The following is a 22701-nucleotide window of genomic DNA, read 5'->3' as shown; positions in this document are numbered from 1 at the left end:
AGATCATTAAGTACATGGGAAGAAAAGGGAATAAAAGAAAATACATAATAGGGCAACACAAGGTATACAATGTAACTACATAACACCGGCATCGGGTGAAGCATACAGGGTGTAGTGTTAATGAGGTCAGTCCATAAGAGGGTCATTTAGGAGTCTGGTGACAGCGGGGAATAATCTGTTTTTGAGTTTGTTCATGCGTGTTACATAAGAACATAAGAACTAGGAGCAGGAGTAGGCCATCTGGCCCCTCGACTGTTCTTAGACTTCTGTATCTCCTGTCCGATGGAAGAAGTTAGAAGAGTGAGTAAGCCGGGTGGGAGGGGTCTTTGATTATGCTGCCCGCTTTCCCCAGGCAGCAGGAGGTGTAAATGGAGTCAATGGATGGGAGGCAGATTTGTGTGATGGACTGGGCGGTGTTCACGACTCTCTGAAGTTTCTTGCGGCTCTGGGCCGAGCAGTTGCCATACCAGGCTGTGATGCAGCCAGATAGGATGCTTTCTATGGTGCATCTGTAAAAGTTGGTAAGGGTTAATGTGGACAGACTGAATTTCCTTAGTTTCCTGAGGAAGTATAGGCGCTGTTGTGCTTTCTTGGTGGTAGCGTCGACCTGGGTGGACCAGGACAGATTTTTGGAGATGTGCACCCCTAGGAATTTGAAACTGCTAACCATCTCCACCTCGGCCCCGTTGATGCTGACAGGGGTGTGTACAGTACTTTGCTTCCTGAAGTCAATGACCAGCTCTTTAGTTTTGCTGGCATTGAGGGAGAGATTGTTGTTGCTACACCACTCCACTAGGTTCTCTATCTCCTTCCTGTATTCTGACTCGTCGTTATTCGAGATCTGGCCCACTATGGTCGTATCGTCAGCAAACTTGTAGATGTAGTTGGAACCAAATTTTGCCACGCAGGGAGTAGAGTAGGGGGTTAAGTACGCAGCCTTGCGGGGCCCCGGTATTGACTATTGCGGAGGAGGCGTTGTTGTTCATTCTTACTGATTGTGGTCTGTTGGTCAAGAAAATCGAGGATCCAGTTGCAGAGTGGGGAGCCAAGTCCTAGGTTTTGGAGCTTTGATATAAGCTTGGCTGGGATTATGGTGTTGAAGATGGAGCTGTAGTCAATAAATAGGAGTCTGATGTAGGAGTCCTTGTTGTCGAGATGCTCTCGGGATGAGTGTAGGACCAGGGAAATGACGTCTGCTGTGGACCGGCTGCGACGGTATGCGAATTGCAGTGGATCAAGGTGTTCTGGGAGTATGGAGGTGATGCACTTAATGATCAACCTCTCGAAGCACTTCATTACGACTGAAGTCAGGGCCACCGGACGGTAGTCATTGAGGCACCGTTGTGTGGTTCTTCTTTGGCACCGGTATAATGGTGGTCTTCTTGAAGCAGGTGGGGACCTCAGAGTGGAGTAGGGACAGGTTAAAGATGTCCACGAATATCTCTGCCAGCTGGTCCGCGCAGGCTCTGAGTGCACGACCAGGGATCCCGTCCGGGCCCGTCACCTTCCGAGGATTCACTTTCAGGAAGGCCGATCTGGCCTCTGAAGCCGTGATGGTGGGTATGGGTGAGTTATGGGCTGCTGGGACACTCAATAGCGGATTGTTGGTTACCTGCTCGAACCGAGCATAGAATGCATTGAGTTCATCGGGGAGGGTGCGCTGCTGCCAGAGATACTGTTCGGCTTCGCTTTGTAGCCCGTTATGTTGTTTAGTCCTTGCCACAACTGCCGAGAGTCTGTCTGTGACTCTAGCTTGGTTTGATATTCTCTCTTGGCATTCCGGATGGCTTTGCGGAGGTCGTACCTGGATTTCTTGTTTGGTCAGGGTCATCTGACTTGAACGCCTCAGATCTGTCCTTCTGTAGGGAGTCAATCTCGTAATTGAGCCATGGTTTCTGGTTGGGGAACGTACGTACTGCTTTCTTTGGTATGCAGTCGTCCACACATTTGCTGATGAAGTCTGTGACGGTGGTGGCATACTCATTGATGTTGGTCGCTGAGTTCTTAAATATGGACCAGTCCACTGTCTCTAAGCAATCACGTAAGAGCTCTTGGTCAAGGCGTTGTCTTGGGGAATGAATCAGCGAATGGCTGTCGGTTACTTTGTTTAGCTGAAGCGGGTGCAATGTGTGCATGTTTTCTTTCCATCTGCAAAGAACAAAGTCCTATGTGTTAATATATATAGCTTCCTGTACATGCAAATGTACCACACTGCGAGTCGAACTGACTATCTTAAATTGGTTTTCAGCATAATTCTTCGCACTGAGAATTATTTAGCAAATATTGTCCAATTGTGGAATCACATCATGTTAGGATTGTTCTCGCTGGAATTCAGATGAATGAAGGGGGATCTCAGAGACTTAGAAAATTCTAACAGGACTAGACAGGGTAGATGCAGTGAAGATGTTCCCGATGGTGGGCGTGTCCAGAACCAGGTGTTACAGTCTGAGGGTTCAGATCGGACAGAGATGAGGAGACATTTCTTCACCCATTTCTTCACCCAAAGAGTGGTGAGCCTGTGGAATTCATCACCACAGGAAGTAGCTGATGCTAGAACATGGAATAATTGGGACTTCCGGTTGCGGCCATGCCTGAATAGGTCGCACGTTCGACAACTCCCGCCGAGAACGGACTTTAGGGCTCTCTAGAGGGGCCCCAACGGCACTTGTTCGACGGCTTCCAGTGTGGGAAGGTGACAGCAAGGTCCCCCCGACAGTGTATGGATTGGACCAGGAGTGGAGCGGTGAAAAAAGGGATCTTGGAGCAGCGAAAAGTGAGAGGGAGAAAAAGCAAGATGGCGGTGGGTGGAGACCAAGCAGCATGGGCGCAGTGGTGGCAGGAGCAGCAGGAGTTTCTTAAACGCTGCTTTGTGGAGCTGAAGACAGAAATGCTGGCGCCAATGAAGGCGGCGATTGAGAAACTAGTGGAGACCCAGAGGGCCCAGGGGGCGGCGATCCGGGAGGTGCGACAAAAAGCCTCGAAGAACGAGGATGAGATCTTGGGCCTGGCGGTGAAGGTGGAGGCACACGAGGCGCTGCACAAGAGGTGGGCGGAAAGATTTGAGGAACTGGAGAATAGTTCGAAGAGGAAGAATCTGGATTCTGGGTCTTCCTGAAGGAGTGAGGGGCCCGATACCGGGGCATATGTGAGCACGATGCTCAATTTGCTGATGGGCGCGGGAGCCTTCCCGAGCCCCCTGGAGCTAGATGGGGCTCATCGGGTCCTGGTGAGGAGACCCAAGGCCAACAAGCTGCCAAGGGCTGTCGTGGTGAGGTTTCACCGCTTTATGGATAGAGAGTGTGTCTTGAGATGGGCCAAGAAAGAGCGGAGCAGCAGGTGGGAGAACACGGAGATCGGAATCTACCAGGACTGGAGTGCAGAGGTGGCCAAGAAGAGAGCTGGCTTTAATCGGACCAAGGCGGTGCTCCATCGGAAGGGGGTGAAGTTCGGTATGCTGCAGCCAGCGCGATTGTGGCTCACATTCCAAGATCGGCACCACTATTTTGAAACGCCTGAGGAGGCTTGGAGCTTTATACAGACTGAAAAGTTGGACTCAAATTGAGGGTCTGTGGTTGTTGGGGGGGGGGGGGTGCCTGCTGTATATATGGTTTTAACCACGTGTAGGGAATGTTCCCTTGGTTGGGTGCTGGATGGGGATGGGTGAAGGGATTTGATGGGGAGGCTGTGGGAGAGTGTGGGCGCCGGTGTTGGAGGGAGGGGAGGCCCGGGGATGGGGGAATTGAGATAATGCCGCAAGAGGAGCTGCGCCAGAGGGGGCGGGGCCGGCTTAGGAAAGCGCGGGCTTTTTCCCACGCTAGGGAAGGACGGCGGTGGGGATCGGAGGAGCGCACACTGACTGAAGGGGAGGGGGGATTCCCACACTGGGGGGGGGGGGTCGATGGGAAGGCAGGAGAGGCCGGGGTCAGCAGGAGCCAGTTGACTTACGGGAGTGTTATGGGGGGAGCAAAAGAGCTAGATATGGATCTAGCGGGGAGGGGGGTATAGGGTTGCTGCTGCATTGGCCAATGGGGAACTGGAAATAGGAGAGGTGGTCGGGGCGGGGGTCCGCTGTCTGGGGGACTGGAGGGTGCGGGAGGCGCGGGCACGTGACTGGCCTAGAAAAGGAGATGGCTAGTCGGCGTGGGGAGGGGGGGGGGGTTGTGAGAAGCCCCCCAATCCGGCTGATAACTTGGAATGTGAGGGGCCTGAATGGGCCGGTTAAGAGAGCCCGAGTGGGGATGGTGGAGGTCATGCGGATCCTAAGGGAGTTTGGGGACTTCTGGGCTATAAGCTCAGTGTCGGGAAAAGTGAGCTCTTTGTGGTGCATCCAGGGGACCAGGGAAGAGGGATAGACGACCTACCATTGAAGAGGGCAGAAAGGAACTTTCGGTACTTGGTGATCCAGGTGGCTGGGAGCTGGGGGGCCCAGCACAAGCTCAATTTGACTCAGTTGGTGGAGCAGATGGAGGAGGATTTCAAAAGATGGGATGTGTGCCACTCTCACTAGTGGGCAGGGTACAGTCGGTTAAAATGGTGGTCCTCCCGAGGTTTCTCTTTGTGTTCCAGTGCCTTCCCATTATGATTAGGGTGGGTCAGTAAATTTGCAGATGATACGAAGATTGGTGGAGTTGTGGATAGTAAGGAGGGCTGTTGTCGGCTGCAAAGAGACATAGATAGGATGCAGAGCTGGGCTGAGAAGTGGCAGATGGAGTTTAACCCTGAAAAGTGTGAGGTTGTCCATTTTGGAAGGACAAATATGAATGCGGAATACAGGGTTAACGGTAGAGTTCTTGGCATTGTGGAGGAGCAGAGAGACCTTGGGGTCTATGTTCATACATCTTTGAAAGTTGCCACTCAAGTGGATAGAGCTGTTAAGAAGGCCTATGGTGTGCTCGCGTTCATTAACAGAGGGATTGAATTTAAGAGCCATGAGGTGATGATGCAGCTGTACAAAACTTTGGTAAGGCCACATTTGGAGTACTGTGTACAGTTCTGGTCGCCTCATTTTAGGAAGGATGTGGAAGCTCTGGAAAAGGTGCAAAGAAGATTTACCAGGATGTTGCCTGGAATGGAGAGTAGGTCTTACGAGGAAAGGTTGAGGGTGCTAGGCCTTTTCTCATTAGAGCGGAGAAGGATGAGGGGCGACTTGATAGAGGTTTATAAGATGATCAGGGGAATAGATAGAGTAGACAGTCAGAGACTTTTTCCCCAGGTGGAACACACCATTACAAGGGGACATAAATTTAAGGTGAAAGGTGGAAGATATAGGAGGGATATCAGAGGTAGGTTCTTTACCCAGAGAGTAGTGGGGGCATGGAATGCACTGCCTGTGGAAGTAGTTGAGTCGGAAACATTAGTGACCTTCAAGCAGCTGTTGGATAGGTACATGGATTACGGTAAAATGATATAGTGTAGATTTATTTGTTCTTAAGGGCAGCACGGTAGCATTGTGGATAGCACAATTGCTTCACAGATCCATGGTCCCAGGTTCGATTCCGGCTTGGGTCATTGTCTGTGCGGAGTCTGCACGTCCTCCCCGTGTCTGCGTGGGTTTCCTCCGGGTGCTCCGGTTTCCTCCCACAGTCCAAAGATGTGCGGGTTAGGTGAATTGGCCAATGATAAATTGCCCTTAATGTCCAAATTGCCCTTGGTGTTGGGTGGAGGTGTTGAGTTTGGGTAGGGTGCTCTTTCCAAGAGCTGGTGCAGACTCAGTGGGGCCGAATGGCCTCCTTCTGCACTGTAGATTCAATGATAATCTATGATTAATCTAGGACAAAGGTTCGGCACAACATCGTGGGCCGAAGGGCCTGTTCTGTGCTGTATTTTCTATGTTCTATGTTCTATTACCAAGGCCTTTTTTAAACAGGTAGGTAGGAGCATCATGGGTTTCGTGTGGGCAAATAAGACCCCAAGGGTAAAGAGGGTGTTTTTGGAGCGTGGCAGGGACGGGGGACGGCTGGCGCTGCCGAATCTGTGCGGCTACTATTGGGCAGCCAACGTGGCGATGATCCGTAAGTGGGTAATAGAGGGAGAGGGGGCGTCGCGGAAAAGGTTGGAGATGGCGTCCTGCAGGGGCATGAGCGTGAGGGTGCTGGTGATGGCACCGCTGCCGCTCTCATCGACAAGGTAATCCACGAGTCCAGTGGTGGCGGCAACGTTGAAGATCTGGGGGCAGTGGAGACGGCATAGGTGCGAGGTGGGAGCCTCGGTTTGGTCCCCGATTTGGGAGAACCATCGGTTCGTCCCGGGAACGATGGATGGGGGGTTTCGGAGCTGGCATCGGGCAGGGATCAGAAGAATGGGGGACCTGTTTATAGATGGGACTTTTGCGAGCCTAGGGGAGCTGGAGGAGAAGTTTGGGTTACCCCCGGGAAATGCGTTCAGGTATATGCAAGTGAGGACGTTTGTGAGGCGGCAGGTGAGGGAATTCCCGTTGCTCCCGGCACAGAGGTTTCAGGACAGTGTGATATCGGGTGCATGGGTCGCAGAAGGCAAGGTTTCGGCGATCTATCAAGAGATGAAAGTAGAGGATGAGGTTTCGGTAGAGGAGCTAAAGGGCAAGTGGGAGGAGGAGCTTGGGGAGGAGATTGATGAGGGTCTGTGGGCTGATGCCCTGAGTAGGGTTAACTCCTCTTCCTCTTGCGCCAGGCTCAGCCGAATACAATTCAAGGTTACTCACAGAGCGCATATGACAGGGGCGAGGTTGAGTAGGTTCTTTGGGGTGGAGGACAGATGTGGGAGGTTCTCGGGAAGCCCGGCAAATAACGTCCACATGTTCTGGTTGTGCCCGGCACTGGAGGGGTTTTGGAGGGGTTTCGTGAGGACAATGTCCAAGGTGGTCAAAGTCCAGGTCAAGCCGAGTTGGGGGCTGGCACTATTTGGGGTAACGGACGAGCCGGGAGTGCAGGAGGCGAAAGAGGCCGGTATCCTGGCCTTTGCATCCCTGGTAGCCCGGCGGAGGATCTTGCTATTATGGAAGGACGCGAAGCCCCCCAGTGTGGAACAGGGTTCATTAGGTTGGAGAGGATAAAGTTTGCCTTGAGAGGGTCTGTGCAGGGGTTCTTCAGGTGGTGGCAACCGTTCCTAGACTATCTCGCGGAGCGCTAGGAGGAGGTCAGCAGCAGCAACCCAGGAGGGGGGGGGGGGGGGGGGGGTTCCCCAAGGGTACCCCAAGGGTACTTTTGAATGTTATATAGGGGGGTTAATATTTGTGGGAGAAACCCAATGTATCAGTAGTTTATTATTTTTGATTGTGATGTTTGTGTTCTTTTTGTTATTGGGGGGGGGGGGTTTGTTTGTTATAAAGATTTTGTTGGAAAAATTTGAATAAGCATATTTTTTTTAAAAACATGGAATAATTCAAAGGCAGCTAGATATAGCACTTGGGCGAATGGGATCAAAGGTTATGGGGAGAAAACAGGATTAGGCTATTGAGTTGGATGATCAGCCATGAAGAACAAAGAACAATACAGCTCAGGAACAGGCCCTTCGGCCCTCCAAGCCTGCGCCGATCACATGTCCTATCTAGACCAACTGCCTGCATCCTTCTCTACCCCTTTGTTCATGTAACTATCCAGATAAGTCTTAAAGGTCGCAATATCCATGATCGTGATAAATGGCAGAGCTGGCTCGAAGGGCCAGAAGGCCGCTTCATCTTCTGTGTATCTGTGTAATGTTGGACACTGATTTGAGTTTTGTGAGCGCGAGCTGGTTTGGTACAGTCTATACCTTGTCCATTGCGATCAGCAGCTGGGGCAAGCTTTTTAAATTATTTAATGCGATGCAGACATCACTGACAAGGCCAACCTTTGTTGCCCATCCCTAATCACCTTTGAATTAAGGGGCTTGCTGGGCCATTTCAGAGGGCAGTTAAGAGTCAACCACATTGCTGTGGATCTGGAGTCACATGTAGGCCGGTCCAGGTGAGGACGACAGATTTCCTTCCCTAAAGGACTTTGTGAACCAGATAGGTTTTTCAACAATTGATGATAGCTGGCATGGTTACCATTACCGAGAGTAGCTTTCAATTCCAGTTGTTTATTAATTTGTTGTTTATTCATTTATTCTTTGGAATGTATGGCCGACATACCAATCGTCACACTGGCACTGAAATGAATTCAACACATTACTAATTTGTGCCACAGGCAGAATGTCTTTTTGGCATGATGGCAACATTCTGTCAGTGGTGAATACCACTCGTGTTACTGCTGGATAGTAACAGTGTGAAACAACAAGCTTCACGAACTGTTGCTCAAACGTTTGAGATACCTTGCTCTTCCAGGGTAACCTGAGGTAGACTGGGCACTTTTAAGGGCCCAAAGTGATGGCCTCAGGTCATTTCATGGATTTCTGTGATAATCAGTGCAAAGTTATCTGATTAGGTAGCCAGTACCCTGCAGGGTGTGTACTGCAGGATGCCTGTGATGCGTCCTACTTCAGCTTCAAGCTTGTATGATGAGCAAATGGCTTGGGCCCTATTTACAAGGTGCTGATCCAATCATGTAGCATGTGGGACTGCATGAATCCCAATGCCTAGATTGACCAGTGTTCGAGAACCTCCCAGCAGATTTGTCTTTTCAAACAGTATAAATTGCTGTTTCCCTGGTACTGGTATTCTTGTGAAGGGTCCTGATGAATGCATGATGAAAAAGTTTGCTTTTTTTGTCAGCAATACTCGAGCTCTGTACTACCAACGGCTATTAATAAGAATGTGATAATTCAAGTTTGTTAACACAACAGTAGTGACTGCATTTGGAAGTAATTGTGTGAAACACCTTGGGAGGAGTTTAGTGTGAAGTGCTGTATAACTACAAATTTCTCCTGTTTGATATCAGAAAGATGTGGTTAATGTGCACCTTGACATGACAAATTTTCTGTGTCCTCATTTCTGTAAGTTTAGTAATACCACACATTATGCTAACATTAATTTTGCATTACTATAATATATGGGTTATTTAATCAACTGGGCTAGTTGTCTACTGTTTGGTGAATAATTTTAAAAAGACTTAGAAAAGTTGTAGATTTGGGTGATTTAATACTCTGAAATACTCGGCAGATTTAATGTGTAGAGGAATACTGCTTTTAAAATTGTTTGTGATCTCACCAGGGCTTCGAATAAAACTAGAGAATTAAATTGTACAACTTGAGTAGTCTTTAGAAATACAAACATGAACACCAATTTTCAAATACTTTTTCCAGTTCTTTAAAAGCTTCAACACTGAAATTACATTTGCAGGATACTTCTGTACAAATTCCTTACTGCATTAGTTTGGACTTTTATCTCCACTGCATCAGTGGAGGTGTTAACTAATTTGTTTCAATACTGTACCAAAGAAAGGATGAACTAACAAAATAGCCAGTGAAGTATAGCCAGTGAAATTTCCTAATGTAGACATATGTGGCAGTCCGCCATGTCCGCACAACAAGGTTGCGCACACATGCCAATGCAATGATGTGCTCAAGTCTCTGGAGTAGATCTTGAACAGAGAACAGATGGGAATTTAAGAGTGTACTGGTTAGCGTAGTTCTGACAGCTAGATTTTCACTGACAGTTGATAACCTTTTGGTGAAAATGATTATTTGCATTTTATTGTGTCTCTGCAGGTGGTGATCAGTAGAAGATGGTGTCAAGGACTCAAGATGATGAACTCTTGACTAATCGCAGGCGTTGATTAAGCTGAATACATTGTGATTTCCAATAATTGAGACAGTGATTCTGAAAGCTGTCTACTTTAATGAAAAGAACAATGTAGTCAGCTTAACTGAATCATCTGTAAAATTTGATTAGTACCATAACTTTCAGATAATTTACTTGGACTGGCTTATGTTTAATTACTTAATTGGGTATTTGATTAAGATATAATTTGTTCAAGACTCTTTATAGCTTAGAATTGATATTAGGATTTGAAAGATGGAAACGTTTGGAAGTATACCACCTATGCCCAAAGAGCCACAGAATGTGGAGAATCAGCCGTGTCCCCCACCTCTTCCTCCAAGCACGCCGCCGCCTCCACCACCTCCCCTGCAAATGTCCAGTGACGCAGAAGTTATGGACGTTGGCTCTGGTGGTGATGGACTTTCAGACACTCCCGCTGGGGACTGTAATGCGTGCAGCCAAGACCAGCTTGTTACAATGGAATCCACTGTCTTTAACAATCAATTCACAACAGTATCGGGAAGCTGTCCACTGAGTCCAAGAACAGCGCGTCACGCACCAGCTGTTCCTAAGTTTGCCCCTGATATTAAGTTGCTCAAGGATGTAAAAATTCGAGTTGTCTTTACAGATAATAGTAAAAGCAAGGACAGGCAGGTAGTTTATACTGGTGTTGAATCTGGTGAGAAAAATATTGAATTTGTCAATAGTGTGAATGGAGATTTGCATGGCACTCCTTTTGACAGTGATAGGGTAGTGGGGTCAGGGGGCGTCTGCAGTAAAGGTACGGATAAGCAAGAAGTTGAAGACAATCAAGAGAAAAAAGTGGAATTTGCAGTACTCGATGAATTAGAAGACTTTACAGAAAACTTTGAAACAGATGATATTGAGGGAACAGGTTTCAAATCTGAAATGATCATTCAACAGGATCACGTCGATGAAGAAGCTCTGAGTTATTCATTTGAGGTATGTGAGCAGGGTTCAAAATACTCACGTGCACACGTGACTGCACGTGGAGTTATCCTTGTGTTATATAAATGCCTTGTCTACCTTTTCCTTTTTGTCCCTTTCACCTACCTGGTGCATGTAACCTTTCTTATTAAAGATTGGCCTGTTATTAAATTGCAAAAGAGCATGCCGTCAAAATGTTGACATTTGCAGGCCATTTCGGATCAGATTTCTAATTGTTCACTCTATTTACATGCATCAGGTAATATGTATAGTATTTTGAACCCTGTGTTTTTTTCCAGCCCTTTCAGGCCAGGATACCCTGTCCACCGACAATTTTTCAAGCTGGCAGAGTTTGAGTCAAAAGTGCAATTTATTTCAGTCCACAAGACAGTGAGCTGTATTTATATTTACATACAGTTAGTGAGGGGAAAACATTTCCATTATTGGTGAATATGCAGATTGTTTTAATTTTTTTAAATGCGAAAGTATCCTTCCGTTCCAACTTCGCTTCTTTTCCTGCAACTGTGGTCTTTCAGTCAGTAGAATGGATGAACAGAAATGCAAACTGCTGCGTAGTTCTGATGCCAGTTCCTTGTCTATGAATTGGTTAGTCAGAGTTGTGTCCACCCATCTGTAGGTGTGTATGGATGAACCAACTCTGAAGACTGACCAGAGCATTAGATAAAGCTCAATACAGTGATGGCATCGAGCCTGGGCTGGAAGTTTAAACTCTGACAACGGAAGTGTGCAACAAGTATCTTTTGCATCTTTTAGTGTATTGTATGTGTTTCAATTTGAAATAACCTACCCACTTTATAAATAGCTGCAAGATCGTAAAATATATATTATTTATATACACAAGAACCTATTTTCAGTGCTTCCAAGTAATTTATTATCATGACCGACTTTAAATTTAAATGATGGCATCCCACATAATGTTTTGTAGTCATAAACTCCGGTGATAAAATACAAGCTTGTCTGTGGGCTCACCAGGTTCTCCAGGTATGTTTATTAGTTTATGAAACATATTTTTGAAGCAAGCACCTTTAATTGCTTCAGAAGCATTCTTTTAACTTTTTGTAGTATTAAATGCTTTAAAATTGCCCAGAAACAAATTGGGAATACTGGAATGATCGATTCATTGTTGGTGTGTGAGCTGTAACTTTACTCCACAGAGGAATGTCAGCAGACTTTTGTTTTAGTAATATGCACTCTGAAGTTAATTGACAGGCTCAAGATGTACGTATATATTTATTTCAGTCACCTTGTACCCATGTTGTTAAAGGTTTTTGGAGAGCATGGTAAATGGTCAGTATTTGTAGCCATTGTTACAAAACTTAGTGCAAAATCCTGCAGCTTTAGTTTAATGGAATGAAAAATATTTAAATCTCACAATTATTGTGTTAACGCAGCTAGAGGGCGGCACGGTGGCGCAGTGGTTAGCGCTGCTGCCAACGGCGCTGAGGACCCAGGTTCGATCCCGGCCCCGGGTCACTGTCCGTGTGGAGTTTGCACATTCTCCCCCGTGTTTGTGTGGGTTTCGCCCCCACAACCCAAAGGTGTGCAGGGTAGGCGGATTGGCCACGCTAAATTGCCCTTAATTGGAAAAAATGAATTGGGTATTCTAAATTTATTTTTTTAATGAATGCAGCTAGAATTTAAAAAGCATTTTTTTCTTTTGAAATGACCCATTTAGAAATCTTCATACTATTATAGTGGGATGGCCTTCAATGCTGTATTTTACAGGATGATTTTGATAATGATGTTGATGCGCTCCTGGAAGCGGTGCTACCCCCTCCCAGAAAGAGGAAACGGGTAGAAGAGGAGAATACTGGTGACAGTGACCACCAGACTGATGAAGAAACTAGTGTGCAGCCAATGATGACCAAAATTAAAACTGTGTTAAAAAGTAAGTGCATTACACAACCTAACCTGGTTTTCTTCCCTTTCTTGCTGAAGTTTTTTTAAAAACGGGGACTTGGCACTGCTTAAGAAAAGGCAACTCATTACCCAATTTTGCATTCGTAGTTAAGCTTGAGTGTGATATACAAAGATTTGGTATAGGTAAAAGCTCCTACTCTACCTTGCTCCTACCCTTGTGTGACCATTATCTTTTTGACACAAACCCTAGTTTTTGATGATGTAATTGTTCCTGAACGTTATTGAGATTGTGCTAATATTAAAGGGACAGAAAAAGGCCATTTAGCCCTTATGGCCTGTTTTGTCAGTCAGTGAGATCATGGCTGATCTGTGACCTAACTCGTACACCTGTCTTTAGTTAATCAATCCCTGATTTAAAATTAATAATTTACCTAGAATCAATGTTTGTAGTGCCCAGAACTGAGAGCAGTACACAAGGTGTGACATTTTAGTAAGTTCATAAGATATAGGAGCAGAATTAGGCCATTCGGCCCATTGGGTCTGCTCCGCTATTCTATCATGGCTGATATGTTCCTCATCTGCTACCTACAATGCTACAGACCAGGAGCTGGATTGCGAAATCAGCCAGAGCATCTCCTCCCTGGAACACATGACCTAGGAGCGGGAGTCGGCAATTCAGCCTCCTGAGCCTAACACCCTCAATGTGACCATGGCTGATCCCATCCTGGCCTCAACTCCACCGTCCTGCCCCTTTTCCATAACCCTTCAACCCATTACCAATTAAAAATCTATTGAACTCCTCAAATTTACTCACCGTCCCAACACCCACCGCACTCTGGGGTAGCGAATTCCACAGATTCACAGTCCTTTGGGAGAAGTAGTTTCTCCTCAAATCTGTTTTAAATTTGCTACCTTTTATTCTAAGAGTATGACCTCTGGTTTTAGAATGCCCCACAAAAGGAAGCACCTGCTCCACGTCCACGTTACCCATACCTTTTATATCTGACCCAAGTCTCTTTGGTCTCTGGCTGCTTCTGACCTTTCATCATTTAGAAAGTATCCTTTTTAAGCCCAAAGTAGATTACCTCACACTTGCCCATATTGAAATCCAGTTCCACAGTTTTACCCATTCACTGAATCTATTAGTATCTCTGTTATTTCATGTTTTCATCTATACTACTTAAAATGCTGCCTTAATTTTGTGTCATTGATAGCTTGGATATGTGGCTCTCTCTCCCATCATACATTGTTAATAAATACAATACACAGTTGAGGCCTAATTGGCAGATCCTTGTGGGATGCCGCAATCCTGCGAATTAGCCTTCTTGCCCATTATCCCTACTCTCTATCTCCTGCCGCTCAGCCAGTCTCCTAATCAGGGCAATAACTTGTTCTCAATTCCATGAACTTCCGCTTTGGTTATGGTGATCGTTCACCAGAACTGGGAAAAGGTTGGCCTGAACTAAACTTGAGGTCTGTTAGTCATTTGTCTTCTAATCTTTCTGTTGGCTACGCTGTTTTCTGGCCTAAAGTTGAGTAGGTTACATGGTCCCAGGTCTCTGCTAATGGGTTTAAAAAATAAAAATAAAAAATCTTAATTTTACTTTAACTCTACGATGCGTTTTCTCATCTCATCTTGTTGTGTCATTCGGATAGATTTGAGAAGATAAATGTTTTAACTTTTTTCAGTGTTCAGCATCCATCCTGATTATACTTGTCTAGCTGCTGTTTTGTTCTACTGGTGTTCTATTCATTCTCTGTACAGTTTGCAGAAGCTGTACAATTTTGTTCTCTGGTTGAGTATTTTGAATTTGCTTTGTTGTGTCCCGCAAGCCTGGTTGTGGGTTTTGTTTGTGTCACTGTTTTCATGGTTGCCCATTAGTTCTACAATATTTTCATCCCTGATTCTGTTTTGGTATTGCGACTTGAATTAAGATGCCTTGAGCTTCGTCTGGTATTAAGTTTGTTTTATTCTTTATAGATCGTGGCCGTCCACCAAGTGAGCCCCTTCCTGACGGCTGGATCATGACATTCCATAATTCTGGTATTCCAGTTTACCTGCACAGGGAAACCAGGGTAGTTACTTGGTCGCGACCTTATTTCTTAGGAACTGGAAGCATCAGGGTAGGAAATACATTAAATATTACATCTTGAAAATATTTACATGATCCATTTCTGCTGAACACTGTAAGAAGTCTTACAACACCAGGTTAAAGTCCAACAGGTTTGTTTCAAATCACTAGCTTTCGGAGTGCAGCTCCTTCCTCAGAATCTGAGAAAGGAGCAGTGCTCCGAAAGCTAGTGATTCGAAACAAACCTGTTGGACTTTAACCTGGTGTTGTAAGATATCTTACTGTGCTCACCCCAGTCCAATGCCGGCATCTCCACATCATTTCTGCTGAAGGCAGTGACTTGTTTCTAAATTCATTCTTGGGACTTGGGCATACTAATTAGGCCATGTTTGTTGTCGTTGGATGGTGATTTGGGGTCTTAATTCATGATTTTCTTTTTCTTTATTCTTTCATGATATGTGGGCGGCAATGGCAAGGCCAACATTTGTTGCTCATCTCTAATTGCCCTTGAACTGAGTGACTTGCTGGGCCATTTCAGAGCGTAGTTAAGAGTCAGTCACAGTGCTGTGGGTCTGAGACCAGACCAGGTAAGGTTGGCAGATTTCCTACCCTCGAGGACGTGAGTGAACCTGGTGGGTTTTTAATAGTTTTGTGGTCACCAATGGTGAGAATAATTTCAATTCCAGATTTCATGAATTGAATTTAAATTCCACCAGTGGTGGAACTCATATCAGCAGAACATCATCTCTGGGTTGATAGTCCAGTGATATTCTTGATGCGTCACAGCCACGGTCCATGGATATCCCCACTGGGTCTGACTTAGAGAGTGTTGGATGAGCTGTTTTGCATCTTTGCACTTTTACGAGAGGTTAACTGGATAACCGTTTAAAAAAAAAAATAAAAAAAATTTAGAGTACCCAATTCTTTTTTTCCAATTAAGGGGCAATTTAGCGTGGCCAATCCACCAACCCTACACATCTTTGGGTTGTGGGGGTAAGACCCACGCAGATACGGGGAGAATGTGGAAACTCCACACGGACAGTGATCCGGGGCCGGGATCGATTCCGGGTCCTCGGTGCTGTGAGGCAGCAGTGCTAGCCACTGTGCCACCGTGCCACCTTAACAGGATAGCAGTTAATGGCTGATGTTATTCCCCTTGTGTAACTCAGGAATGCTGAGTGTATTTGCATCAGAAACTCCTCTGGCTAAGTTAAGGCTACGTAGGTCTTGGATTGAATCCAAGTTATTTTTGAACTTCCTATTTGGATTCTGATTCCCAGAAAACCATTGTAGAAGTGTGTTCAGTTTCATGAGTAAACTGTGGGCGCTATGATTTATTATCATTGGTCTCCTTTATTTCTTCTCAACTCACACTGCCAATTTATTTCTGGAATAAATAAGCTATAGAGGTAATATATTAATTTTGAAAGCAGTGGATTTAGTTTGTGTGCAGAGTGGATTGAGGTTATTTCTAATTGGCAAGGCATAAAAATCATTAACTGCATTGTTTCATTTCACACTTCAAGGTAGATTATGCTACCTGCAATTTTAGTTTTCCAAGCTACACTCCTTAATGGAGCATTTTTTTCTTTCCTTCCAATTCCCCACCCCAGTTTTGGCCTCAGCCAGGTTGATTGTGTTGTTTAATGCCGCTCTCTCTTTCATTATCTGCACATCGCACATAATTTGCCTGTGAAAAATGCTTCTTTTGTTGCAACTTCTCTACGCTGCTCTATTAGAATTTTCCATGTGATGTGCAAGAAAAACATGGCCGGGGTGACTTGAACTTGGGAGTTTTATTCTTTTACTGTTCCTTCATGGAAAATGTGCAATCTGCAGGTGCCTTCCTCTATGTTGATTGCCAGGAGACATGCAATGGGAGTAGGCACGTGAGAATGGACCATCTTTCTCCCTGTGTCCTTTTTGGTACTTGTCATCGTGGTCTTGCCTTGGAGTTTCCATGCTAATATTCTTTCCTCGATCTGCACGTTCAGTTGTTTTTTTACCAAGTGTCTCTTTGAAATCTTACACGTAAATGGATTCAAAGTTCATTTTTATTTTTGTCCTGTACAGAAACATGATCCTCCACAGAGCAGCATTCCCTGTCTACACTATATGAAAATGAGAGACCAAGAAGAGAGTGAGCAGAATAAGCTGGCTAGTAATGGAGAAATAACCAAAGTGACCACGAATGGAGAACTGTCTCCAGAAAATTGTGAGAACACGCCTATAGAGATAAATGAGAAACTAGACTACACTGCCACTGATCACAACTCTGTTACTAATTCAGTACCTCTCAGTAGCTCAGGTACAATACACTCTAAATCCTTAGATGAAAGAGAATCCTTGGGTGGAATCATTGCAGCAGGAGCCCTTGGACAGGTGAAGGCTAAAGTAGAAGTGTGCAAAGAAGAATCTGTTGGTAAGATGATTCTTGATCTCATCTAAAACAGAATGATAAATGTTATTTGGATTAGGAATTTAATGCGTCCCTGCCATGGTATGGAGGGTTGCATGTGTACTGTGGTTTCTGATTTTTTTTCTCTCACTTAAGTTCTCCGTAACAAAGAGGACCTGCTGCCAGGCCTCCCCCATGGCCACTTGGGCTTTAGGTGCATCTAGCCATTTGAATGGTTTGTTGCATACTGCCTTTCTCTTGGCAAGTATCAAGTCCACGCTGCGCTGCCCCGTGATGGCAGAGCCGAAATTCAAAATATCTTGGTTTAAGTTTTTGAATTGTCCTGCAAATTATATTATGCAAAAAAATTAGAAGGCGGTCCTTTGCACTTGACATGACTATAATTGTTGGTGCTGTGGTGTGTTCTGAAATTGGTTACCAGATCCATGTAAGTCACCACACAAAGTGAGTTATTTTGGGACTACTGATGGCCATTGTGCTACCTGACTTGATTGAGTTAGCTGTCTGATCAGAATATAAAAACAAAACACTGGTATTTTCTAAAGAGCCATATTTAAACACGACACCTGTCTTTTGACAAGTTACATTATTATTTCTTGTCCGAGCAGTCTGAAGCCTGCTACAAATCTTGTGTTTATCACCCAGATACTCATTTTATCACCTAAAGATAGTTGTAATTCTGATTTACTATCACAGATAGCCTTTGATTAAGTAGCACAAAATAGATCTTGAGGAACTTTATATCCCTGCACAATTATATTTTATCCAACTCTCCACATTTGTTCCCTGGGACTGTTGGGTCTAGAAAAGCACATTGAATGCAGATTTCTCCTGTTCATTTCCCATTTTATTATTTATACAATTTTTAAAATCTGCAACGTTTCTAGCTATTGAGGAATTTAAAAAATACCTGGAAAAACGCTTTGATTTTGAACAAGTCACTGTGAAGAAATTCCGGACCTGGGCTGAACGGCGTCAGTTTAATCGGGAGATGAAGCGAAAGCAAGCAGAGGCTGAACGGCCGATTTTGCCAGCCAATCAAAAGCTCATTACACTCTCGGTCCAGGATGCACCCACGAAAAAAGGTAAAAGCAAAATGTTAATTTTCCATCAACTATTTACACAGACTGTTTAGAGTTATGCCTCCCAACATCTTTCAGAAAGTGAACTTGTACTTTATGAATGCGTACAAGTGATGGGTAAGTAGACCTATAACCTAAATGTTAGGGTGTTGGTATTGGCATCGATGTTTAATTCTAGCCACGGTTATTTTGTTTTTCTTCCCCAAACACCCCAGCCCCATTTGAGTCAATGGCTGAAAACGTTCAGCTAACAAAAGAAATGGGAGCAGGAATTTATCACTTGGCACCTCGAGCCTGCCCTGGCACTCGGTGAGATCATGGCTGACCTGATTGTAACCTCAATTTCCTTTCACCCCCTTGATAATCAAGAATCTACCCAGCTCTGCCTTAAACATATTCAAATACTGTGCTTCCGCTATCTTTTCAGGAAGAGAGTCCCAAAGACTCACGACCCTCGGAGAACAAAATTCTCATCTCTCTTTATATCAGCAACCCCATACTTTTAAACAGTGACCCCCCTAGTGCTAGATTCTCCTACAAGAGGAGACATCCTCCCCACAGCCATTTGGTCAGGCAGGACCCCTCAGGATCTTAAAAGGTTTTGGTTAAGTTGTCTTTTACTGTTCTAAACTGTAGTGGATACAGGCATAGCCTGTCCATCCTTTCCTCATAAGACACCTGCTCAATCTGGTTGTTAATCTGGTAAACCTTCTCTGAAGTGCTTCCAACGCATTTATACCTCCTTAAATAAGGTGACCTATATTATGCACAGTACTCCAGCTGTGGTCTCACTAGTGCCCTGTTCAACTGAAGCATAACGTCCCTACTTTTGTATTTAATTTCCCTCACCATAAATGATAACATTCTATTAGCTTTTCCAATTACTTGCTATAGCTTCATGCTAGCCTTTTGCAATTCATGCATGAGGAACCCAAATCCCTCTGCACCTCCGAGCTGTGCAATCTCCCACCGTTTAGGCATTGTGTTTTCTATTCTTCCAAAATGGACATTTTCACTCATCACACTCCATTCACCAGATCTTTGGCCACTCACTTAACCTACCTATGTCCCTCTGTAGCCTTCTTATGTTCTCTTCATAACTTTACTTTTCTATTTTTGTCATCAAATTTGGCAATCATTCCTACAATCCCTTCATCCCAGTCATTGATATAAATTGTAAACAGTCCCAGCACTGATCCCTGTGGCACACCACTCATTTCATTTTGCGACCAGAATGAAAGATCCATTCATGTCCACTCTCTGCTTTCTGTTAGCCAGCAGATCTATTCATGCCAGTATGTTACCCCTTATAATATGAGCATTTATTTTACACAGTAACCTTTGATGTGGCACTTTATCAAATGCCCTTCTGAAAATCTAAGTACAGTACATTCACAGGTTCCCCTTTATCCACAGCACATGTTACTTCAAAGAACTCCAGTAAAATGGCTAACCATGATTTCCCTTTCACAAAACCATGTTGACTCTGCCTGATTACCTTGAGCTTATCTAAGTGCCCTGATCCAACTTCTTTAATAATATCTTTTAACTTTTTCCCTGTGACAGATCTTAAACTAACTGGCCTGTTGTTTCCTACTGTCTGTCTCACTCTCCCTTTTTGAGTAATGGAGTTACATTTGCTATCTCCCAATCTAACAGAACCTTCCCCGAATCTAGGGAGTTTAGGAAAACTGAAACCAATGCACCTCGCTAGAAAATTCTTCTAAGATCCGAGGATGAAGTCCATCAGGACCCAGGCTCTTGTCAGCCCACAGCTCCAACTATTCACTCAGTACCACTTCTCTGGTGGCTGTAAGAATCTTGAGTTTCTTCTATTCCCCCGTTTATAGTGAAGACTGATGCAAAATACCCATTCAACCTTTGTTCCCCGTTATCAATTCTCCAGATTATTTCTGTAGAACCAGTGCTCACTTTATACTTATAAAATCTCTTACTATCTGTTTTTATACTTATGCCTCCTGTGTGATATTACGGGTGTGGGAGATTGGCAATGCTCCAGTGTGACTTGTCTCTTTCTGTTAAAATTGGTTTTCTATTTTACCATTGTCCAAATTGCCCATTTTTGTTCTATTTCAAATATTTGACAATTTTTTCACAAGCGTACATCTGGAACATCGTCAACCAAAAATGGTTCCCTCCGAATTTGCTCCCTGTCCTATACGTGAGTTGTTCTGGGTTAAGTGGCAGGCTGGATTGTGCTGATTGCTCTCGTTGGAGGACGTTCCTTGCCTCTCAAGTAACTCCTTATGGCATGGCTGTGTTTGAGGTTGCCACACTTGCAGTCACAAGAATAACTAGGAAAATGGGAAATCATTTCTTGGATAATTTTCTCCAGGGTATTCTTAAAGTAACATGGATTGCTGTGCTGTGAGATGTTGCACCATAGATCATTGGGATACTTGTATCTCAATTATGGAATGGAATTGTCTACATTTAGTGACATTTAGATAACTAATAATAATTGCTTATTGTCACAAGTAGACTTCAAGTTACTGTGAAAAGCCCCTAGTCGCCACATTCCGGCGCCTGTTCAGGGAGGCTGGCACAGGAATTGAACCCGCGCTGCTGCTGGTTCTGCATTGCAAGCCAGCTATTTAGCCCACTGTGCTAAACCAGCCTCAAACTGCTTTTTTGGATGCATTTGTGTAGAATAGAAGTAATTTATTGTTAATTGTGTTTATAGGTTAGCAATATGAAAGGACATATGGATGATATTTGAATGTACAGTGAATATAGTTTGTTCTGTTTTAGATATCCCACCTGACCGTTGCAATATTTTAATTTCACTGATGTAGTACAAGTATATTTTGTTTTGGAAGCAAGGGAGGAATTAACTGTTAGTCTGTTCTTTTCAATCAAAGCCACACTCCTACAGTTTCTCAGTCTGAGGGCAAGTCCAGCTGCCTCTCTAACCCTCAAGCTTTCACAATCTCTCTTGGTTTAGTCTTTATGTTCAATTTTATGGTCAGCTTTTAGCATATTGGGAAATCTAAACAACTCCATGGTGCTTTACAAGTTCCAATAGAGGCAATATGCTTTTCCAATGTAGTGAGCTGTTTGGCTTCAGATTCTAGCTTAACTAGCAGCATGATTGTTTTTCTTATGATTAGCTTTCAGTCAACCTAGCTATTTTAGGTTGACAGTATTAAGTTTGGGACAGCAACTGAATGAGCTCCCAGATTATGTTTTTCTTTAATCCTTAAAGCATCTTTCAATAACTAGTCTCTGTTGATTTGAAAGAATCCACCTTCAGAGACTAATAACTGGCGGGAAAGTACTGTGAGGACTTGGAGGTATAGAAGTTCAGTCTGTGATTGGTCAGGGGGTTGGAGTTGTTTGCAGGGGACTGTGCAACGCCAGCTGATTTTTGGCAGTCCCAGTGGAGGTTAGTATCACTGAGGAAATGGGATGCAGATAACTTGGTAGTTCAGAATAGTAAAGGCCCAGTAGCACAGGGGTTAGCACTGTTGCTTCACAGCGCCAATTCGCAGTAAGTATAAATTAATCTTACTGCTGCAAAAAGAGACACACTGTTGAAGTGTTTTGTCTTGCACTCATCAGAACTGACACGAGTGGAGATATGGCGCCGGATTCCAGCTTGGCCACTCTCTGCGAGCTCTCCCAAATAGATCCTCTTTTTACATCTTTTATCATGTACTCAATGATCTGTTGGAGCTGCTCGCATAAAAATACTTTTCACTATACCTCAATACATGTGACAATAAACAAATCCAATCCAATCCAGGGTCCCATGTTTGATTCCTGGCTTGGGTCGCTGTCTGTGCAGAGTCTGCACATTCTCCCGTGTCTACGTGGGTTTTCTCCGTGTGCTCCAATTTCCTCCCACAAGTCCTGAAAGATGCGCTATTAGGTAATTTTGACATTCTCAATTCTCCCTCTGTGCACCCGAACAGCCACCGCAATGTTGCAACTGGGGTCTTTTCACAGTAACTTCATTGCAGTGTTAATGTAAGCCTACTTGTGACAATAAAGATTATTATTATTACCAGCATAGGCAGGATGGGCTGAATGGTCTTTCTCTGCACTGAATCATTCTATGATTCTAAGCTGGACATTCTTGAACAGATGATATTTTTCTTTTATCCTTGAGGTGAAAGACAAAAAACCCGAAGATTTCCATTTGAATAGCACCTTTCATCACCTCTGGCTATTTGGGACATCCAATGAACTGTTTCAATTTTAGTAGCTTTTGTAATGTAGAAAATGTGGCAACCAACACAGTGGAGTGCCACAAACAGCCTTGTGATAATGGCCTAATAATCTGCTTTGATTTTAATTGAGGAATGAATATTGAGCCATAGCTAAGACATCTCCATTACAGTGAATAATTTTTTTTAGACTTATTAATGGTTTATTTTGCTCCATTTTCAACAGCTGTGGTGGTAAAGGAATAAATGTTAGAAAGTCCGTTAGTCTCAAAACCATTTTCTAAAAACAAAATCAAGTATGGTGTATGTTGAACAGGAAAACATTTTTGAAAAGGTAGTTGGTTGTACACATTGAATACCAAGTACAGACAAATCTCAAAACAAAGAGACCAACAGCTGCAACAATTTGCACATCAGAATCTTTGTGGAACACCCCCTTTGAATGGTTTAAAAC

At 44.3% G+C, this 22701-nt stretch overlaps 1 protein-coding gene across 2 annotated transcripts in view; it reads left to right on the top strand.

Annotated features, from left to right (window-relative positions):
* The window catches only part of dgcr8 (DGCR8 microprocessor complex subunit), a 127115-nt gene that overhangs the window by 2403 nt on the left and 102011 nt on the right, over positions 1–22701 (top strand). For both annotated transcript variants that reach the window (XM_072470684.1, XM_072470599.1), the window contains exons 2-6: positions 9604–10618; positions 12350–12512; positions 14466–14608; positions 16630–16978; positions 17863–18060. In XM_072470684.1, coding sequence (XP_072326785.1) covers positions 9911–10618; positions 12350–12512; positions 14466–14608; positions 16630–16978; positions 17863–18060 — 1561 coding nt within the window. In that variant the 5' untranslated portion in view covers positions 9604–9910. The remainder of the gene's footprint in view (positions 1–9603; positions 10619–12349; positions 12513–14465; positions 14609–16629; positions 16979–17862; positions 18061–22701) is intronic.

This window comes from Scyliorhinus torazame, chromosome 1, assembly GCF_047496885.1.
Source record: "Scyliorhinus torazame isolate Kashiwa2021f chromosome 1, sScyTor2.1, whole genome shotgun sequence".
Taxonomy (NCBI): Eukaryota; Metazoa; Chordata; class Chondrichthyes; order Carcharhiniformes; family Scyliorhinidae; genus Scyliorhinus; species Scyliorhinus torazame.
Note: the sequence above shows the minus strand (reverse complement) of the source record. Positions and strands in the feature narration are given on the sequence as shown.